The sequence below is a fragment of the Silene latifolia genome, chromosome 2 (assembly GCF_048544455.1).
Source record: "Silene latifolia isolate original U9 population chromosome 2, ASM4854445v1, whole genome shotgun sequence".
Lineage (NCBI taxonomy): Eukaryota > Viridiplantae > Streptophyta > Magnoliopsida > Caryophyllales > Caryophyllaceae > Silene > Silene latifolia.
The window spans coordinates 187,637,827-187,656,806 of record NC_133527.1 but is presented as its reverse complement, the minus strand read 5'-3'; the positions used below and the strand labels follow the sequence as shown (position 1 = coordinate 187,656,806).

Below are 18,980 nucleotides of genomic sequence, written 5' to 3'. Positions count from 1 at the left end.
TACTATAACCGTTTCTGCCCGTCCTCAGTGGTTTATTTTTTCATCATTTCAGAGTAGTAATATTATACGGGCGTCCCAAGCAAGCCTAAGTTCCGTTTTCAATGGATTGTGTAAAAAGAGGACAACAAGGAAACTACTCCTTACAAATGAATTCTTGATGCAATTCAGTTTCTTCCATCTTAGGTTGACTTTAAACCTTCAATGGTTTTGCTATTAAATGTTTCGCTACGTAGTTAACTCTTCAAACACCCTTCAATATGAACAGCTATAATGATCCACCAGAGGTTACATTGCTCTTAGAAAACTCCATCTACCAAACGGCACGGCTAGTGTTTTAAGTAGGAAACATGCAAAAAATAGCGATTCAGATCATTATAGAATATACGAGTATATATTATCAACATTTCATAATCACTGTACAAACACATCAGTTCTTTCAACAGCAGCCTGAATATACGAGTACAAACACATCAGTGAGCTTTAATATGTATAAACAACAATCGGCGAATAATATGATATGAGCAAAAATTGGAAACAGTAAAGCTTTTGACAGATCTGAATTAACTTTTCTTACTTTTATTTAACTTGATGATTACGTCGTCTGGTGAAAACTGAGGAGATGCGCAAGCCATGGCCTTTTTCACCTTTGAAATTGAATTTTTCATCTTTGAACCCATACCTGACAGTATGTGCAGTGATTTTTTATTCTGTGTCTTAAGTTCGATATCTCTTGAAGCTTCTGAGATCATTGGTATCAGCTCTGAATCTTCCTCGCCATGGTCATTCTCCGTGTCTTCTTTCTCCTTCTCAGTTTTTGGTTCATCTGCTGCCCTTTTTGCGTCGTCTTGCAGAGTTTGTGAAACAACAACCCACTCTCCTGATTTCTTCTCGTCAATGATTGACGGAAGCATTGGCTTTTCCTCCGTTTCATTGTATTTTTCATCTGCTATTTCTTCTTTACTCTTAGTGAGTGATTGCACTGGTTCAAGCGAGGGAACTTCATTCATACTTGATACGGATCCTTCTTTAGTGAAGTTCTCTACATTCATTCCATTGTAAAGGACATCTACGGTATCAACAGGCTCGTCAATCCTCATATTTACCGAGTCTTTTCCGCACAATTCTTGGAGACGAGATGACTGGTGTAAGTCATCATAATTTTCTTGGAGCTGCTCTTCTTTATCAATCTGCATTGTCTGTGGAGTATTGCTGTCATGATTGCTCACTTTTTTCATCGGTTGCTCTTCTGAGACCTGTGAAGCAACTGTTGTATCATATATTGCTGGTTGTGTCCCTTATCAATGAAATATTTCGTGTCAAATAAAAGCATACCTTCTCTTCTGTTGCATTTGTTTCAGTAGGTGGTGGGTTATTTATGCCAGAAACTTGTGAAACACTGAATGTGGTATTTGCTGAATGTTCATCTGCTATCAGAGGTTTCTTTGTTTCATCACATGACTTTGTTGTGGGCAGGGAAGGTTGCTCCAATGCACGGTCTTCACTGGAAACCGTCTAAATGAATAAAACATATGCTAATCATTAGATTTGTAGGATTTATACTTTGGAACAATCACATATAACATGCCTTAGTTTTAGGCTTTTTTTGGTGTAAACAGGAGGATTAAGGAGGAGGGGGACTGGGGGGGGGGGGGGGGGGTTGGGTGGGGCTCATGCACTTGGAATCCGAGCTATGTATCCTTCAGGTTTGTAGGGTCTTTACCCTTAGGGAACTAAAGGTGGAAAATATTATGAAGCCTACATATTCTACAGAATTTCCACAAAGTTTCTTACTGTATTTACTTCGTGCATCTCCTCTTCTCTTGCAGCATCAGTCACTACAGCTTCATATACTTCAAAGTTCGAAGGACTGCCTTCACCCATGAGCTCATTTTTTACTGTTTGGAGCTGTGTATCATTACCGATTTCTTCTGATGTCTCGCATGAGTTTACTAGGTTTTCTCCAAAAATTGGTTGTGATTTAAAGTTAAGTTGAGAGGATTCGTCAGTCTCTCTTTTTTCATTCAAATGGCAGACTTCCTTAACATTCAGTCTTTCTAGTGTAGAGTCCTCTTTATCACTCTCTACTTCTGCACTAGATTCAACACCTTGAAACTCTGATGGCAGTTCATTAGGGTCTGTCCTTACTGAGTTATCCATTGTTCTAAGTTTTTCGTTCAAATCTTGTGTTTGCTCCAAGTCTCTATCTGGCTCAACTTCCAAACTTGGGTGTTCAATTTCCCTTTCTTCTGGAGCGCATACAATTTTGGTTGGATTATCAAAAGACCTGAAACTGTTTTCTGTACTCTCTTCATGCAGCACTTCCTCTCCAAATGATGGTTGTTCTAGTTTCAGGTGATGGTCGTCATTTGCATCTGTAACTAACGTACTAGTTTCAGGTCTCTGATTCTGATGCTCAGATGATGGTTGATTTAGTTTCTCCTCTGTTTCAATTTCCTGGCATATATGGCTCGCTATTATTTCAGCGGTGCTAATTTTCTCTTTTTCTTGGCAATCCATGTGCACATCACTTTCATTTGGAAATATGCCTTCACTTTGTATTTCGTCTACCTTCAACTTTGCTTTGAAGTGACTTGAATCTGTTTCTCTTGAACTCGGATTTTCTGGTACCTCCATTTCAGTGAACAATGTTCTGTCATTCCCTTGTTGAGACTCCAGAGTTGAGCAACACTCCAGGCCCTTTGCTGATTCTTGCTGTTTTCCCTTTTCGTCGTCCATATTATCTGGCTTAGGAACATTCATCTGATGTAATAGCTCAGAAGCATGCATCTTGGGTTCCATAGGCGTTACCTGTTCCATCACATGACTATTTGTGGTAAAAAAGTATCATACTTAAAGCATAACTAATTACATTTTTAGGGTTGCTCACCTCATTTTCTGTTCTTTCTTCCGATGTACTTTGTTGGAAATTTTCCCCAACAGCTTCTCCTTCCAAACTTGTGGGTGTGACAAGGATGTGTGGTTCTTCAGAGATCTGTACACAGAATATAGTTTCAGAATAAAAGTTGAATCCACTATGAATCCTTAATCATAGATTATTGACCCTCTCCCTCCCTTGCCAAAAGCCATCAATACCAAATATATGTTGAAAACAATGTAAAAGTTTGTCATGTTTGTTTTCACAAAACAACTATTTACAATATTTCATTTTTAAAATCTTGTAACTATTGTATAATGTGAGTAATAATATCGATCAAAGCAACATCGGTTGACCGTCACTATCAAATGGGATGATATAAGTTTGACTTTGTACCTCTTTTGAATTCTTACTGATGGTGATGGAACACTCATCTGATTTGGTGTTGCATTCTGTGCTGCTTAATGTCTTTTCATATCTGTCGGCATCATTGTCAATTTTGTAGAATTCAGGTTCATGACTCTCAGCATCTGCACTTGTTTCTTCTTTCTCTTCCGTAGTCTCATCTTCATCCCTTTTGCTTTCTTTGAAGGGTACTGGTTCTGAGGATCTTTCGACTATCTCTATAGAGCCAGCAGCTACCTGTTTCTATAATGGAGAGATGTTTAGTCAGAGACTTCCTTGGCCTGGAGTCAGGTATCTCATTGTGAATCTTATTTGTCATAAGGGGGTTGTTAGCTGTTTTCATATCATGATATCTTTCACTTGTTTGTCTTGGTGAAAAATCTCGCCTAAAAAATAAAAATCACTTTACATCAATGCTTAATTCAATCTTACCTCTTCAGTTGAGTCATATGCTGATGTACCGTGTGGTCCATAATTCTCCCCGCTCTTACTTTCTTCTACAGTCATCTCACTCTTCACTGCCTGGCGACCGCTTCCGTCAATGATATCTTCCATAGTCTGTTCATTATTCAACTCTATTAATTGCTCTGGACTTTTTGTTTCTTCTTGATTCTCGGTGACTTCCTCGGAGGCATGTCCATAATTTTCTGAAACTGATCTGATGGATGGCTCATCTGCACAAGAAATTCTAGCGGTCTGCTGGGAATTATGCTGAAACTGATCGGCATCACTGTTGATCTCGTGTGAGCAACTACTTGTACAGCTACGAGGTTCCATCTTTTCATTGTCTAGGGTATCGTTAGCACCTTGAGCTTCTGGAACTAAATATTCTTCTGTTTTACTCACATCTCCAACTGCTGGTTTATAAGGCAAGTCCCCATATAGCTCAAAACCAGAGGATACTTGTAGCTCTCTTTGTGTTGCCTTTTCTGGTATGGGATCCTCTTCCTTCTCTTTATTCAGATCTTGCAAAGTCACCGAGCAGTCTTCTTTACCTTGAGTTGTGCTTGTAGCTTCGGAAGGAGATGATGGTTCTAAAATGTTCTCTTGTGGTTCAACTGGTTGCTTTCCTTGTGTTTGCACAGTCTCATCTGGGGTACTTTCATCAATACTGTGGCCATCTATATAGGACTTTGTCACATTTGAAACATTTCCGTCTTGTTTGGCATCATTTGGTTCACACTCTTGTATATATTGGCTTGGTTCAATAGCTGTTGAAATCCCATTTCCAGATTGAGTTTGTGTAGGTTGTCCGTTTATTTCGTTCTCTCTGTCATCTTTGAGTTGACTTTCTTCAATTGGATTGACAACCATTTCCATGTTGAACTTAGGTTTGTTGGAGTCTAGTTTATCCTCCTCCTCATTTCCTTCGATGCTTTGTTCATAAACACCTAGTTCGGGGCCTTGGTCAGCATTGTTTGTCTGACTTATTTCTAGTGGTGGTTCTGTCGTCTGTTCTGCACTTGTGTCCATTTCATTTCCTGAACTTGAAGCATTGGGACATATGACCTGTTTTATGTCTTAGTCAGTTCAGACTTCAGTCTAGTTCATCAAGGGATATCGACGACCTTTCCTTGAAACTATTCAGTACAATCAGACAGGTCCACAGAATATCTAAAAAACTGATCTAAGCTTATAAAAGAAATGACTTGTCATCCATGAAACTTATACTTGGTATATTTTTGTATATCTACTAAAGCTCAAGTGCAGTCTAAAATCGTTCTTGTCATGATTCATGAGGTTTTTATTCTTGTTTCTTAAATGAAATGTGTAAAAGAAGGGAAATACCTCCTGTTCATTGATTTTGTCTAATAAAGCCTCGTTTCTATGCTCATCATGCTCTGCCACTTCTTGTGCGTTAATTACCTCGAAAGCATCTATTCTACACTCTTCATTATCCTGATTAGGCGTTTCAGCTCCTACATTTTGTCCAGATGCTTCAGAATGCATAGGAGTTTGCTCGTTTTCTTTTCGTTTGCTAGTGCAATCATCTTCAAATCCTTGACTTTCAATTTCCTTATTTTTGAAAGTGACTGATTCATTCATTTCATTGAATTTGCATTGTTCATGTGTTTCTTTAACCTCTTGAATTTCTTCATCGTACATGCAAGTCTTTTCTTCATTCTCTAGCTGGGAAGTATCAGCTGTGTCAATTGGTTTTTCCTGGTTCACCAGAACACCAAGTCAGTGAAACTCAAATACAAACATGTATAAGACCGTAAGTGATCTATCTCCATCCCAAATTTATTGATCCCTTTTACTTTGGTGGTTAGCTGATGGCAACTTTGACCATTTTGTCGAAATATATGTTACGGAGTACAGCGTAAATTTGTCATGTTTGGTTAGTTTAAATAACTACTAGTCTCTTATTATCATTCTTATAAAGTAGTAACAACTTGTATATTTTGGGAAAACATTGGCCAACGCTGATATACCGATGAGGAACCCAAACACTGACAGAAACTACAGAAGAAGGTTGTCCAAAACTCTTGCAGAAGAACGTACAACTGACCAAAGTCAAAAGGGAGAAAATAAATGGGACGGAGAGAATACAAGAGAATCTTCGTACTCAAGCTGACCTGGTCAATTGTATGCTCTTCTGCAAGAGTGTGCTGAGAACCTTCCTGTGTAATTTCTCGTTCAGTGTTTTCGGGTTCCTCATCGTCCTGAATTTTCTCCATGGTCTGTTTAGAATAACCAAATTTTATTGTGGTGTACAAAACTAGTTTGTTTCGACGAAGAATGGAGTTTTATGTTTGACCTGAAGCTCTTTTACCTTAACTATGGGATCCTCATCCAAGTTTATTTGTGACATTTCTGAGTTTGTGTTTTCATTTCCACCAAGGTCTCCAGCAGTGTTTGGACCTGATTCCTCTGCTTTGCTCTTAATTGCCTCATTCTCGGTGTTATTCTCTTCTATTAGTTCTGTTGATTCTGGGATAAATTTGTGGTTCTCAACGTCCATGTCCTGTAGTAAGGGTATGTTACATAGAAGCGTCAATTGGCACTGTATCAGAATGCTACAACTTGAAAAAGAAAACTATTTTTTTTTTCCTCTAATTTTCATAGTTTTAGAATGTTCATAATTTTTTTGAGATTTACCTGAAGCACACCTTCTGTCTCAACTATGGGATCCTCGTTCAAACTTATCTCCTTTTGTGAAATTTCCAAGTTTGTGTTTTCGTTTCCACTAGAATCTTCTATAGTGTTTGAGCCTAGATCATCTGCTTTGCTATTAATTGCCTCATTCTCGGTGGTATTCTCTGTTGATTCTGGGATAATTTCGTGGTCCCCAACATCCACGTCCTGTAGTAAAGGTATGTTACGGAACTGTAGAAGCTTGAATTGGTAGTGCATCAAATTGTTTAAACTTACAAGAGAAACCTATTTTTTTCTAGTTCTTCATAGTTTAAAAGTGCATAAATTTTTGAGTGTTACCCGAGGCACGACTTCTGTGTCAACTCTGGGATCCTCGTCCAAGTTTGTCACCTTTTGGGACATTTCCGAGTTTGTATTTTCATTTCCACTAAGGTCTTCAACAGTGTTTGAACCTAGATCCGCTGCTTTGCTATTAATTGCCTCATTCTCGGTGTTATTCTCCTCTCTTAGTTCTGTTGATTCTGGGATTAATTCGTGGTTCTCAACGTCCATGTCCTGGAGGAAAGGTATGTTACATAGAAGCTTCAGTTGACAGTGTATCAGAATGTTTCAACCTGAAAGAAAAACTATTTTTTTTTTCTAGTTCTTCATAGTTCTAGTATTTCTTAATGTTTTGAATTATACCCGAGGCACAATTTCTTTGATTACTGTGGGATCCTCTTCTGAGTATATCTCCCTTTGTGAAATTTCCAAGTTTGTGTTTTCGTTTCCAGTAAGGTCTTCAATAGTGTTTGAACCTAGATCCTCTCCTCTGCCATTAATTGCCTCATTCTCGGTGTTATTCTCTTTTCTTATATCTGTTGATTCTGGGATAAATTCGAGGTTCTCATCATCCATGACCTGTAGTAATTGTATGTTACGTAGAAGCTTGAAATGGCAGTGCATAATTCTGTTGCGTCAAAATGTTTCGACTTGAAAGAGATTTTTTTTTTCTAATTCTTCATAATTTTCGAAGTTAAAATTTTGTGGGTTACCTGAGGCATGACTTCTGTGTTTTTCTCTTCGTCCAAGTTTGTCAACTTTTGTGAAGTTTCCGAGTTTGTGTTTTCGTTTCCACTATGGTCTTCAACAGTGTTTGAACCTAGACCCACTGCCCTACACTTAATTGCCTCATTCTCAGTGCTATTCTCTTCTCTTAGTTCTGTTGATTCTGGGATTAATTCGTGGCTCTCCACGTCCATGTCCTGCAGTAAAGGTATGTTACGTAGAAGCTTCAGTTGACAGTGTATAATGTTTTGACTTGAAAAAGAAACTTTTTTTTAGCTCTTAATAGTTCTCCATAATTTCCAAGTTTTACCTGAAGTACCACGTCTGTGTTGACTGTTGGATTTTCATTCAAACTTATTTCCTTTTGTGAAATTTCCAAGTTTGTATTTTCATTTCCACTATCTTCCACAGTGTTTGAACCTAGATCCTCTGCTCTGCTATTTATTGCCTCATTCTTGGTATTATTCTCTTCTTTTAGTTCTGCTGATTCTGGGACTAATGCACGGTTCTCAACGCTCATGTCCTAGTAAAGGTACGTTACATAGAAGCTTGAATTAGCAGTGCATCAAAATGTTTAAACTTGAAAGAGAAATCTATTTTTTTTCTAGTTCTTCTAGCTTTAGAAGCTCATAATTTTTTGAGTTTTACCTGAAGCACAACTTCTGTGTCAACTATGGGATTCTCGTCCAAGTTTATCTCCTTTTGTGAAATTTCCGAATTTGTATTTTTGTTTCCACTAAGGTCTTCAACAGTGTTTGAACCTAGAGCCTTTGCTATGCTATTAGCTGCTTCATTCTCGGTGTTATTCTCTTCTCTTAGTTCTGTTGATTCTGAGATAAAGCCGTGGTCCTCAACGCTCATGTCCTGTATTGAATTGGCAGTGCATCAAATTGTTTCAACTTGAAAGAGAAACCCATTTTTTGCTAGTTCTTCATAGTTCTAGAAATTGATAAATTTTGGAGTGTTACCTGAGGCATGACTTCTGTGCTAAGTTTGGGATCCTCGTTCAAGTTTGTCACTTTCTGGGACATCTCTGAGTTTGTATTTTCGTTTCCACTCAGGTCATCTTCTGCTCTGATATTAATTGCCTCGTTGTTGGTGTTATTCTCCTCTCTTAGTTCTGTTGATTCTGGGATTAATTTGTGGTTCTCAACTTCAATGTCCTGCAATAAAGGCGTGTTACATAGAAGCTCCAGTTGACGGTGTATCAGAAATGTTTCAACTTGAAAGAAAATCTATTTTCTAGTTCTGCATAGTTCTAGAATTTCATAATTCTTGAGTTTTACCCGAGGCACAACTTCTGTGTTAACTGTGGGATCCTCATCCGAGTTTATCTCATTTTGTGGAATTTCTGGGTTTGTATTTTCGTATCCAGCAAGGTCTTCAATAGTGTTTGAACGTAGATCCTCTCCTCTGCTCTTGGTTGCCTCATTCTCAGTGTTATTCTCTTCTCTGAGTTCTGTTAATTCTGGGATTATTTCGTGACTCTCAACGTTCATGACCTGCAGCAAAGGTATGTTACATAGAAGTTTCAGTTGACAGTGTATCAGAATGTTATAACTTGAAAGAGAAACTAATTTTTTTGTTCTTCATAGTTTTAGTTTATAAATTTTCGAGTGTTACCTGAAGTACAACTTCTCTGTTTAATATTGGATTCTCGTTCAAGCTTATCTCCATCTCCGTCTGTGATATTTCAAGGTTTGTGTTTTCGTTTCCTCTATCTTCAACCGTGTTCAGACCTAGATCTTCTGCTCTGCTATTAACTGCTTCATTCTCGGTGTTATTCTCTTCTGTTAATTCTACTGATTCTGGGATTAATTCACGGTTCTCAACGCTCACGTCCTGTAGTAAAGGTATGTCACAGAGAAGCTTGAATTAGCAGTTCATCAAAAATTTTCAACTTGAAAGAGAAACCAATTTTTCTTTTTCTATTTCTTCATAGTTTTAGAAGTTCATAAATTTCTATGTTTGTACCTGAGGCATGACTTCTGTGTTTACTCTGGGATCCTCGTCCAATTTTGCAACCTTTTGTGAAATTTCGGAGTATATGTTTTCGTTTCCACTAAGGTCTTCGACAGTGTTTGAACCTAGATCCGCTGCTCTGCTATTTATTGCCTCATTCTCGGCGTTATTCTCTTCTCTTTGTTTTGTTGATTCTGGGATTAATTCTTGGTCCTCAACGTCCATGTCCTGCAGTACAGGTATGTTACATAAAAGCTTCAGTTGACAGTGTATCGAAATATTTCAAATTAAAAGAGAAACTTTTTATTTTTTTTCTTTGTAGTTTTGGTTTAGTTCTTTGTAGTTTTAGTTCACGAATTATCGAGTTTTACCTGATGTACATCTTCTGTGTTAATCTCCTTTTGTGAAATTTCCAAGTTTGTGTTTTCGTTTCCACTGTCTTCAATAGTGTTTGAACCTAGATCTTCTGCTCTTCTATTTATTATCTCATTCTCGGTGTTATTCTCCTCTGCTTGTTCTGCTGATTCTGGGACTAATTCACGGTTCTCAACGCTCATGTCCTGTAGTAAAGGTACTTTAGATAGAAACTTGAATTGGCAGTGCATTAAGATGTTTCAACTTGAAACAGAAACCTATAATTATTCTATTTCTTAATAGTTGTAGAAGTTGATAAATTTCTAAGTTTTACCTTAGGCACGGCATCTGTGTTAACTCTGGGATCCTCGTCCAAGCTTGTCACCTTTTGTGAAATTTCCGAGTTTGTACCTTCATTTCCACTAAGGTCTTCAACAGTGCTTCGACCTAGATCCATTGCTCTGCTACTAATTGCCTCATTCTCGGTGTCATTATCTTCTGCTAGCTCTGCTGATTCTGGGACTAATTCACGGTTCTCAACGCTCTTGTCCTGTAGTAAAGGTATGTTACATAGAAGCTTGAATTGGCAGTGCACCGGAATGTTTCAACTTGAATAGAAACCTATTGTTTTTCTATTTCTTCATAGTTTTAGAAGTTCGTAAATTTCTAATTTTTACCTGAGTCATGACTTCTGTGTTAACTTTGGGATCCTCATCCAAGTTTATCACCTTTTCTGAAACTTCCAAGTTTGTATTTTCGCTTCCACTAAGGTCTTCAACAGTGTTTGAACCTAGATCCGCTGTTCTGCTATTAATTGTCTCATTCTTGGTGATATTCACTTCTCTTAGTTCTGCTGATTCTGGGATAAATTCACGGTTCTCAACGTCCATGCTCTGTAGTAAAGGTTTGTTATGTAAAAGCTTTAGATGGCAGTGTATCAGAATGTTTCAACTTGAAAGAGAAACTATTTTTTTAGTTCTCATAGTTTTAGTTGTCATAATTTTTTTTTAGTTCTACTTGAGGTAGATAATGCTAAGTGATGGAGAAACGAGCGTGGATCATGCAATATGAAGCAATCATGCAACCTTATAAAGAGATAAAAGTGAGAAAGGTAGGCTTTTTTAGGGTACATTGATAACAATACGAGGAGAGCGATGCTAACACGTGTTATAAAAAAACATATACTACTTGCCGTTGTTTGGGAGATACCGGACTGATAAGTGTTTTTACCTCTTCTGCAGAAATTTCATTTTCATGTTCAGGTTCTTCATTTGTTTGATTATGTTGCTCTGTTTCCAAGTCTGCTTCTTTGCTAACTTCAACAATGTGAACCTTGTCATTTGCAATCTCAGAAGGCTCGTTTTGTGTATGATCATCTATTGCGGTTCCTATGTCTTGTCTTAATGCTTCAATGGTTGCGGAAGTTTCTTGGCATGGCATTTCACTGCTGATACTTTCCTGTTCAAATCCCTGGTTAATGAGCTCTATATCTTTCTCTGGCTGTGACTCATCCATTTTACTGTTCTTGAAAGATTCATGTCCTCTTTGATCCTCCTGATCTTGCTGACAATCCAAGCTAGCTGTGTTATTTTCATTCTCTTGCTGAATATCCGTGCCAGGATCCGTAGACGAGACATGACAATCAGCTGATACTTCCTCACGGATGTCAACTATTTGCATCGCTTCACTTGACTCCCCAGTGTCTTCATCTCGGCTTGTGACAGGGTTGTCAGCATTAATCTCCTGATCTAGCTTTCCACTTTGAGAGGGAATCCCTGTGGATAAATCACCTTCTATCTTTGGGTCCGTTACTGGGACTGTCTTAGCAGTATCATCACGCACACCTTCTTCATCATCCCCTCCATCATTTTGGACTTCAATATTGTCTGATTCAGCTCCAGTGTTCTCACTAAGTTCCATAGGATTGGCATTCATTTCCTGAAACTCCTGGTTTTTTTGGCAGTGTCAGTTACTTCGTTATATGTCACTCTGTTTTGTATCCATGGCGTTCTCATATATCATGACACTCACTTTCTATATTAGCTTTCAAATATACGACCAAATATTATGAAGTGTGTCTCTGCAAATGACGGGGTGGTGTGTGTGTGTGTGTGTGTGTGTGTGTGTGTGTGTGTGTGTGTTCTGAATATACAACCTCATGGTAACACATGTTACTACTAGCTTAAAGGTTCAAAGTCAAACCACCGCCTTAAATCGGATCTGTCATATATACAAGAATGACTGGGAGTAATACTTGTTACTAAAGGGTGATAGCTTTGTTATGCTGACCTCTACATCTGATCCTGCTTCCAATAACACTTGTTGGCCATCTTTCTGAGCTCCTTCGTTTTCAAAATTTTGAGCATCATTGTTATGCTGAAGATCCTTTGGCAACTGTGAGAAGAGTGTGTCATAATATTATTTTGAAATGTAAGCCTGAAGCCCTGAAGGACAGATTTTTCTGACAAGAGAATGCCAAGCTTGAAAAAGTTACCTGGTCAAAATTATCATCTTTGTTTGCCTCTATCGCAGTATCCACTTCCTTCGAAGCCAAACCTTGATTCTCACTTTCTGATTCCTGAATATTTTCAGCATGTTCATCATCTTTGCTGTCCACAATCTTGAGGTGGTCAGCACTTCCAGGTCCGGCCTCAGCAAATGTTGTGCTGTCTTCATAGCCAATAGCAGAATTTGTGATATGTTCAGCAGAATCACCTTGAATGATCTGCTGCAAGAGAGGTGAAAATTTCTTCAGTTGTTTATGTCTGTTAGCCCTACACATTCCATTTGCTTATTCGCTTAAAAGCGCATTTAGTGCTTGAAGTGTTAGTCCTACACAGCCTCTTCTTTTACTATGTTTATTGGGTTTATGAAGTTTAGTAAGTAATGGAACTGGTTGGTTATCTTTGAACCTAGATACAACTAAGTTGGTGGAAAAATATATAAGCAACCGTTTCACTTTACCAAACATGTGGCTTTGGTAGGGGTACACAGAAAAGGGGGAGAGGATATTCGAACTTGCAACCTCATACACATTGGCTCAAAGACTCAAACTCAACCATTAGGCCAAGAACTCCTTAATCAGTGCACAGAAAATTAAGAACAATGCATGCATGATGCATCTTGCATGCGGACAAGCAAGAATGACGTACATGAACTAAAAGCAAAAATGATTTACCGTATCTGCAGAGATATCATTTTCTTGCTCAGGATATTCATTTGTCTGGATATGTTGCTCTGCTTCAAGTCCTACTACTTGGCTAGCTTCAACGCTGAGGGATTCGTCATCTACAATTTCAGAAGGCTGGCTTACTGTTGGATCCTCCATTGCAGCTCCTAAGTTATGTTCTAATGGTTCAATAGGTGGGGATGATTCCTGACTTGTTATTGCGTTGACGAGTTTGTCCTGTTCAAATTCCTGGCTTATGATCTCTTTATCTTTTCTAGAGTCTGATTCATCCATCTCGTCATACTTGCAGGATTCTCTTTCTGTTTGATCCTCCTGGACATGCACACCATCTGAGTTACTTGTGTTCAGTTCAATCTCATTCTGAGAGTCCATGCCAGCATTCATTGCTTTCATCTGGTTCACCACCCAGTAAGTTGGTTCAACAACATAAGTATCGTAATGTCTCAAATAAACAACCTTTTTGACACATCCAAGGTCTATGGTTGAAAGGGGGTAATTTTTTTTATATACTTAATAAGTTCATATGAAGCTTCCTTAAAGTTCGAATTTTTTTTTTTGAGGTAACTCGACTCAAGAAATTACCTTGTGGATATCTTAAAACGCACATGGAGACTAATATAGAAGCATGTTCTGACCTGGTCTGCAAGAACACCGTCATGTTCACCGTAAGCACTACTTTCTTCTTGCTCTTGATGTTGTTTATCTGTAGTTTCTTCAACTTCAATAACATTTATGCCATCCTCATATACCTTACTGCATTCATCTTGGCTTTGTGAAACTTCAACGTTTCTAATTCCTTCCTTATTGCTAGAACTTCCCTCTTCGTATACTTGAGTTTTTGCCTCCTCAGTTTTACTTTCCTCTTCTAAATGAAACTCATTTGCCTCATTGGGTTCTTGTTCTTTGTATTCATTTGATTCTTCATCGTAGTTTGAGTTCTTATTGTTAATTTCATCATGTTCCTGAGAAGGATCTGCCTTGGTATTCTCCAAGTTCTGCAGTACCATTTTATCGCATCATTTTTGTATGGTAGTAGGAAAGTAAGTAAAATTGACAAGAGACGCAAGACAAGCCTGTCACGCTGAGTTGCTGACCTTATCATCTTCCATTTCATCAGTTATGGCACTCTGAAAACTTTCTACAGTAGCATCTCTGGTGCTTTGCGTTTCCTCCGTATACTGTAAGTCTACTTCCTGAACATTGGAGAAATCTTATGTCTTAAGATTCTGAAATTATGGTTGAGGAGCTACCCTCTTTTACATGTGCAAGCACAAAGAAAATACCTTTTCAGAATCATCCGTTTTGTTTATTGTGTCCTCAGCCTCTGTTCCAGTCTGTACACAAGTGACATTCAAGGACTGATTCTCACTCTGATCATCGCCTTTGTTTATACCGTCTTCATATGTGACATTATTTTCAGCAGCTGTTGAATTTGTGCTATCTTCGATATTCTGTTCAAAGAATGGAAGTATTTAAACATTAGCAGATTAAGAACATCATTATTTTCTAAAATAGATTAAGCTACGTCCTGAGGGATTGTCATTTATAGTCCGTTATACTGCAGAGTTCAAGAAAATCGTATCATAAAATAATACACTCCATGTATGATAATTAAGAAAAAACTGGGAAAGTATGAACTTGCCTCTTCTGCTGATGTCACGTCCCTAACACTGCGGAGTTCCACATTCTCAATATTCTTTTGCTCTATTTCAGAAACGGTTTCTTCCATTATTTCATCAATCTTTACTTCGTGATTTTCAAGGCTGGTCGGCCCTATATTTGTAAATGTTGACTGAGCATCTTCGTCTGGGCCTATTGCATCATTATGAATAGAATTCTCTTGATTTTGTTCTCCCTGTTCTAACTTTGTCTCTTCAATTTCTGGGTTAACTATCTCCAAATGTTTCACTATGTCGGGTTCATTTCTACATGACTGACCTGGTTTACTATCATTTTGGATTTCTTCGTTGTTGGATTCAGAATCTTTTTCAGGGTCTTTGTCAGGAGAACGTATGCTGTCATTTTCTTCTTCAATTGCGTTCTTTTCTCCTACTGACTCATATGCCTTCTCCCTGACATCAGTTAACTTGTTGATCTGATCTTCCGCTGGGAGTGGGATGTTCTGTCTGCTATCTACTATAAGGCCGGGTTCATCTGTGGCCTTATTTGTCAAATTGTCAACCTGATTCTCTGACAGCATATATGACTCCTCATTAATTTCTTCTGTGATGTCATTGGAAGCTGTTTCCACAACAATCTCCCTTTTATTTTCAACTTCTTGCATCATGTCTAGCTTTGCTTCTGTATCTAAGGATTCCATATTTCCGTGGTCATTCAAGCTGGATATATTGTCACTGTCTGTGGAAATAGCAGAATCTCCTTTTTCTGAGAATGGAACTGAGATTTCATCTGCGCTAGATATTTGGTCACTGGAATATGGTTCACGTGTCGCAGTTTCAACGTTTTGTTCTTCAAAACTGTATCCAGTTTCTTCAGCCTTTAACTCAACCCTCTCGTCATTATCCCCTTCCAGAGCTGTGTTAGTCATATTGGCATTATCGTGTGATATAGATTCTGTTGATATTACATTTTTCTCTTGCAAATGCAGCAAATCAGACTCTGGGAAACTCTGTTTTTGTTTAATCATTTCCGAGACAGTTTCATTCTCTTCTACCACTGTCTGAGAAGTTTGATGCTCATCATTCTCTTGTATATTCGCAGGTCCTGTTACAGCAGCAAGACCTACTTGGCTACTCTTCTCTGTTGCTTCTATTGTGGCATGTTCAGCCAATTGGTCAACATAAGCACCATCTTCCGATCTGATAGTCTTGGATTCATATGTCTGTACAACAATGAAGATCTCGTCATGGTGACAATGGCCTAATAGTAAAAGCTAGGATATTGGTCCTCAGAAAGGCATGTACATTCTCAATTGATTCAAACTAACCTCTGACTCGATCGGTTTTGAGCACTCTTCAATGGTTGAACTGCTATCAACCAGCATCTCTTCTGTAGACTTCGTGACTTCTCTTTCAGTAGAGTTATCATTAGCATTCTCCTTTGAGTCATTTGCCTTCGGAAGACCATTTTATTTCCATTAGCATTTTATAAACCAAGATGCAAAATTTGCAACTATTAAAAATGAAATTTCAGTGTTCCTCTTACCCCCTCGTGTATAATCTGACTTGGCTCTAATATTTCTTGGTAGGATTGCTGGGGTTCACTGGTAGGCTCAGCTTCTTCATCTGCACAACTTACGTTGCTGCTCTCTATTATCTCTTCAGAAATTTGTTGAGCATCTTTGGGTGACATACCCTCATTATCCCGCTCTTTCTCATAATTTAAGTCTTTTGGTGACTTACCCTCTTGATCTGCTGTTAAGGCTATGTGTTTATTTTCCACCTGAATTTCTGTCATTTTCATTAAACTGTCATCTTCGGCTTTCAGTTGCGCACTAATATCTCCAGCCTCACAACTTTCTTCATAAAACGGTTGTTCTACTGATTTTTCTTCTATGGGATGTAGGATCTTCTCAGAGAATTTTTGTTCATCCATTTCATCACTCACATATTCAGCAGTTTTCTCAATGTCAGGTTTTAACAGCATGCTTGACATTTGACTGACTTCAGCATTAATTTCATTATTTTCATGCTCGACTTCTACAACTTTTGAGTCGTTGGCAATGTTGTCACCCATATTTGTAGACGAACACTCTTGTAAGGAGGTCTGCATAATCTCTGCTCGTTGTTCCTCTGGAAGTGTTGAGTCCATGTCTCCCTGTGTAAAGTTTACTCTCTATATTATGCAAATTGAGGAATACTTCATAGAATGGAATAGATTACTTTTCTTATTTCATCACTGCATGTTTACAGTTTACACTCCGAATGAAGTTAAAGACTCGCTATCCTTGGATTGGAGCAATTTTCAATTTTCATCATGAGTCATCTGGAAACAACCTTTATGGTTGTTTATGTGTGGTTAACATAGGGGTAAGTCTGTGTACATCTGACCCCCTTTACCTCACCATTGTGAAAGCGCTTGAGACGCTAAAGTAATTCGTCGAAAGATAATTACCACAATTTTTTAAATTTCTTCTGGAGAAATGTATTACTACGTGTTTAGTCTGTTTACCTTTTCAGCTGAGGGTATATCATTCCTGATGTCATCATGTGTATTTTGTGTGTCATCCACAGAACTAATGAATGGCGCGGTTAATTTAATCCCTGTTTCTGAAAGGCAAGCCTTAATCTTTTCAGCTGTCGTCTCTGGCGATATATAGACCTCTTCAGAAGCATCTCCAGATATGTCTTCTTCCTCTTTATCCACTGCAATGTCAATTAATATGTTATCATAATATCATCTTGCTCATCTTTTTTGACAAGTTCTGGAAGTAGTTAGATGTCAAACTTTTTTTTTGTTTCCCTGACTGCTGGTATTATACTATATGCTTTGGTACAAGTCCCACGACATGTGGTATTACAAAAGATCACAGTAGAGGTGTCTATGGACTGTTCCGTCCACTGGATCCAGCCCGTCTGTAAAATCTCACACGATGCATAAGCTATTAAGTAAGATATTTGATCTCAGTTTTAGACAGTCTCAAAAACAGTAACTTTGAAAGCTTGTTAAGTCGGACATAACCATGAAGGCTCTTATAATGGCATGATCAACCTATGGACACTTGTAACGATCACTACTTTGAAAGCTCTAATTAGCAAAGATTAAAAAAAAAAAAAAAAAATCATCGTCAGAGATTAGTTTGAAAACACTTACTACTGTTCCGTCCACTGGATATTGGGTTTTTCAGTTGCGCACGTTGGTTTCCAGCTTGTTCCACAATGGTGTCACTTGGGTAAAAATCATCGTCTTTCTGCAATCACCGAAACTGTTGAGTGATTTCACAAAGATCTAAAAAAAAAGAAAAATTCCTCTAGGTCTGTGCTAATTTCATTTTGGTGCTTTAAGGTTTAAAAAATTTCGCACCTTGATAACTTTAGCTATTAATATACTCAGTATGGTATTATTGGTATATACTCAAAAGTTCATCTAAAGTTCTCATAAAACATAGTGAAGGGTGCTAGCCTTAAATGGATGCTAAGATCACTTTTAACGAAAAAAATTACCAAAAAAATACTTTATTTGGTTAAAAGTTGATACGCTTTTGATTAATATAGTACTATATACTTTCGGTTATACCATAGTACTCCGTATTATTCTTAAGGTTGCTAAAGTACAATCCACCTCAAGACACCAAAGTAATAAAACTAATGAATATTAGGACATAAAAATGAATTTAGTTAAAAAGTTAGGTCATCAAACAGTAACTTTTTCATGATTAAATTTATCAAACAGTAACTTTTTCATGATTAAATTTATTAGTGAATTTACAAGCAAACTTTCATTCATGGTTGTAAACTGTAAGCATGCATTCCTGATAGTGAACTTGTTTCCTGACTATGATTTCGCTTTTATCTTGTATGCTCATCAACCTTTAAGAAAGCGACTTGAGATCTTACGACTTATGCTTCAAGTTTAAGCATTAGCTAGTCATCAACTGAACTGCTCTTAGCTCATGTGCATGATCCTGATTCTAGTATGCATATATCATTCATACTTCAACAACACTAACATCATCGTAAAAACAGAACCATCATGGAAGCGAATTTGAGACTGCAGTCTGCAGAGCTCCATTTTCTTACTGTAGTACATTAATTTTTCTCGAGTTAAATTCCCTCCCATGAACTAGTAGAAATACAGGTTTTCTTACTTATAGGTTGTTTCCTGAGAACCTTTTTATAAAAATTACGTTGAGAACTATACTGACGTGAACTGTGATTAGTACTTCCCCATATAATAAACGCAAACATTTTATAAACTGATTTAACGACAAGAAACATAAGAATAGAAGTTTCTTACTTGTATAACTTCAGATTCTGATGCTGCAACTTCTAATTTCATTCTGCATTTAACTTAAATGACAGATTCTCAGATTCTTGTATGAAGTTTTACTAAAATTGTTGTCTTAGCAGATGAGCTTTATATCATAAT

At 37.7% G+C, this 18,980-nt stretch overlaps 1 protein-coding gene across 10 annotated transcripts; it reads right to left on the bottom strand.

Moving 5' to 3' along the window:
* Positions 1 to 372: 372 nt before the first annotated feature.
* Positions 373 to 18,975, bottom strand: LOC141643865 (uncharacterized). Of its 10 annotated transcripts, none has more exons than XM_074453188.1 (35): positions 18,849 to 18,975; positions 17,706 to 17,802; positions 17,064 to 17,257; positions 16,098 to 16,709; positions 15,880 to 16,005; positions 14,575 to 15,774; positions 14,216 to 14,383; positions 14,027 to 14,125; positions 13,568 to 13,927; positions 12,921 to 13,325; positions 12,237 to 12,470; positions 12,032 to 12,136; positions 10,973 to 11,689; positions 10,420 to 10,635; positions 10,077 to 10,292; positions 9,760 to 9,948; positions 9,401 to 9,616; positions 9,050 to 9,268; positions 8,713 to 8,928; positions 8,395 to 8,589; positions 8,075 to 8,290; positions 7,737 to 7,949; positions 7,414 to 7,623; positions 7,064 to 7,279; positions 6,719 to 6,934; positions 6,383 to 6,586; positions 6,042 to 6,248; positions 5,860 to 5,964; positions 5,069 to 5,443; positions 3,713 to 4,789; positions 3,272 to 3,523; positions 2,888 to 2,992; positions 1,792 to 2,808; positions 1,333 to 1,512; positions 373 to 1,253 (listed from the first exon to the last, which is right to left on the bottom strand). In XM_074453188.1, exons 1-35 carry the CDS (start codon positions 18,888 to 18,890, stop codon positions 561 to 563), a joined length of 11,112 nt encoding a protein of 3,703 aa, XP_074309289.1. In that variant the 5' UTR covers positions 18,891 to 18,975; the 3' UTR covers positions 373 to 560. The 10 variants fall into 10 exon arrangements, with proteins under 10 accessions (XP_074309289.1, XP_074309293.1, XP_074309291.1 ...); XM_074453192.1 differs by having other exon boundaries at positions 1,801 to 2,808; XM_074453190.1 differs by having other exon boundaries at positions 3,272 to 3,517.
* Between the last annotated feature and the right edge of the window lie 5 nt (positions 18,976 to 18,980).

Excerpts from the sequence above, each read along its gene's own strand:
- LOC141643865 (XM_074453188.1), bottom strand. The coding sequence starts at position 18,890 with ATGAAATTAGAAGTTGCAGCATCAGAATCTGAAGTTATACAA. Across the intron at positions 14,126-14,215 it reads AAACGGATGATTCTGAAAAG|GAAGTAGACTTACAGTATAC; the intron begins GTATTTTCTTTG and ends TCCAATGTTCAG. Across the intron at positions 1,513-1,791 it reads AGATGCACGAAGTAAATACA|ACGGTTTCCAGTGAAGACCG; the intron begins GTAAGAAACTTT and ends TTATTCATTTAG.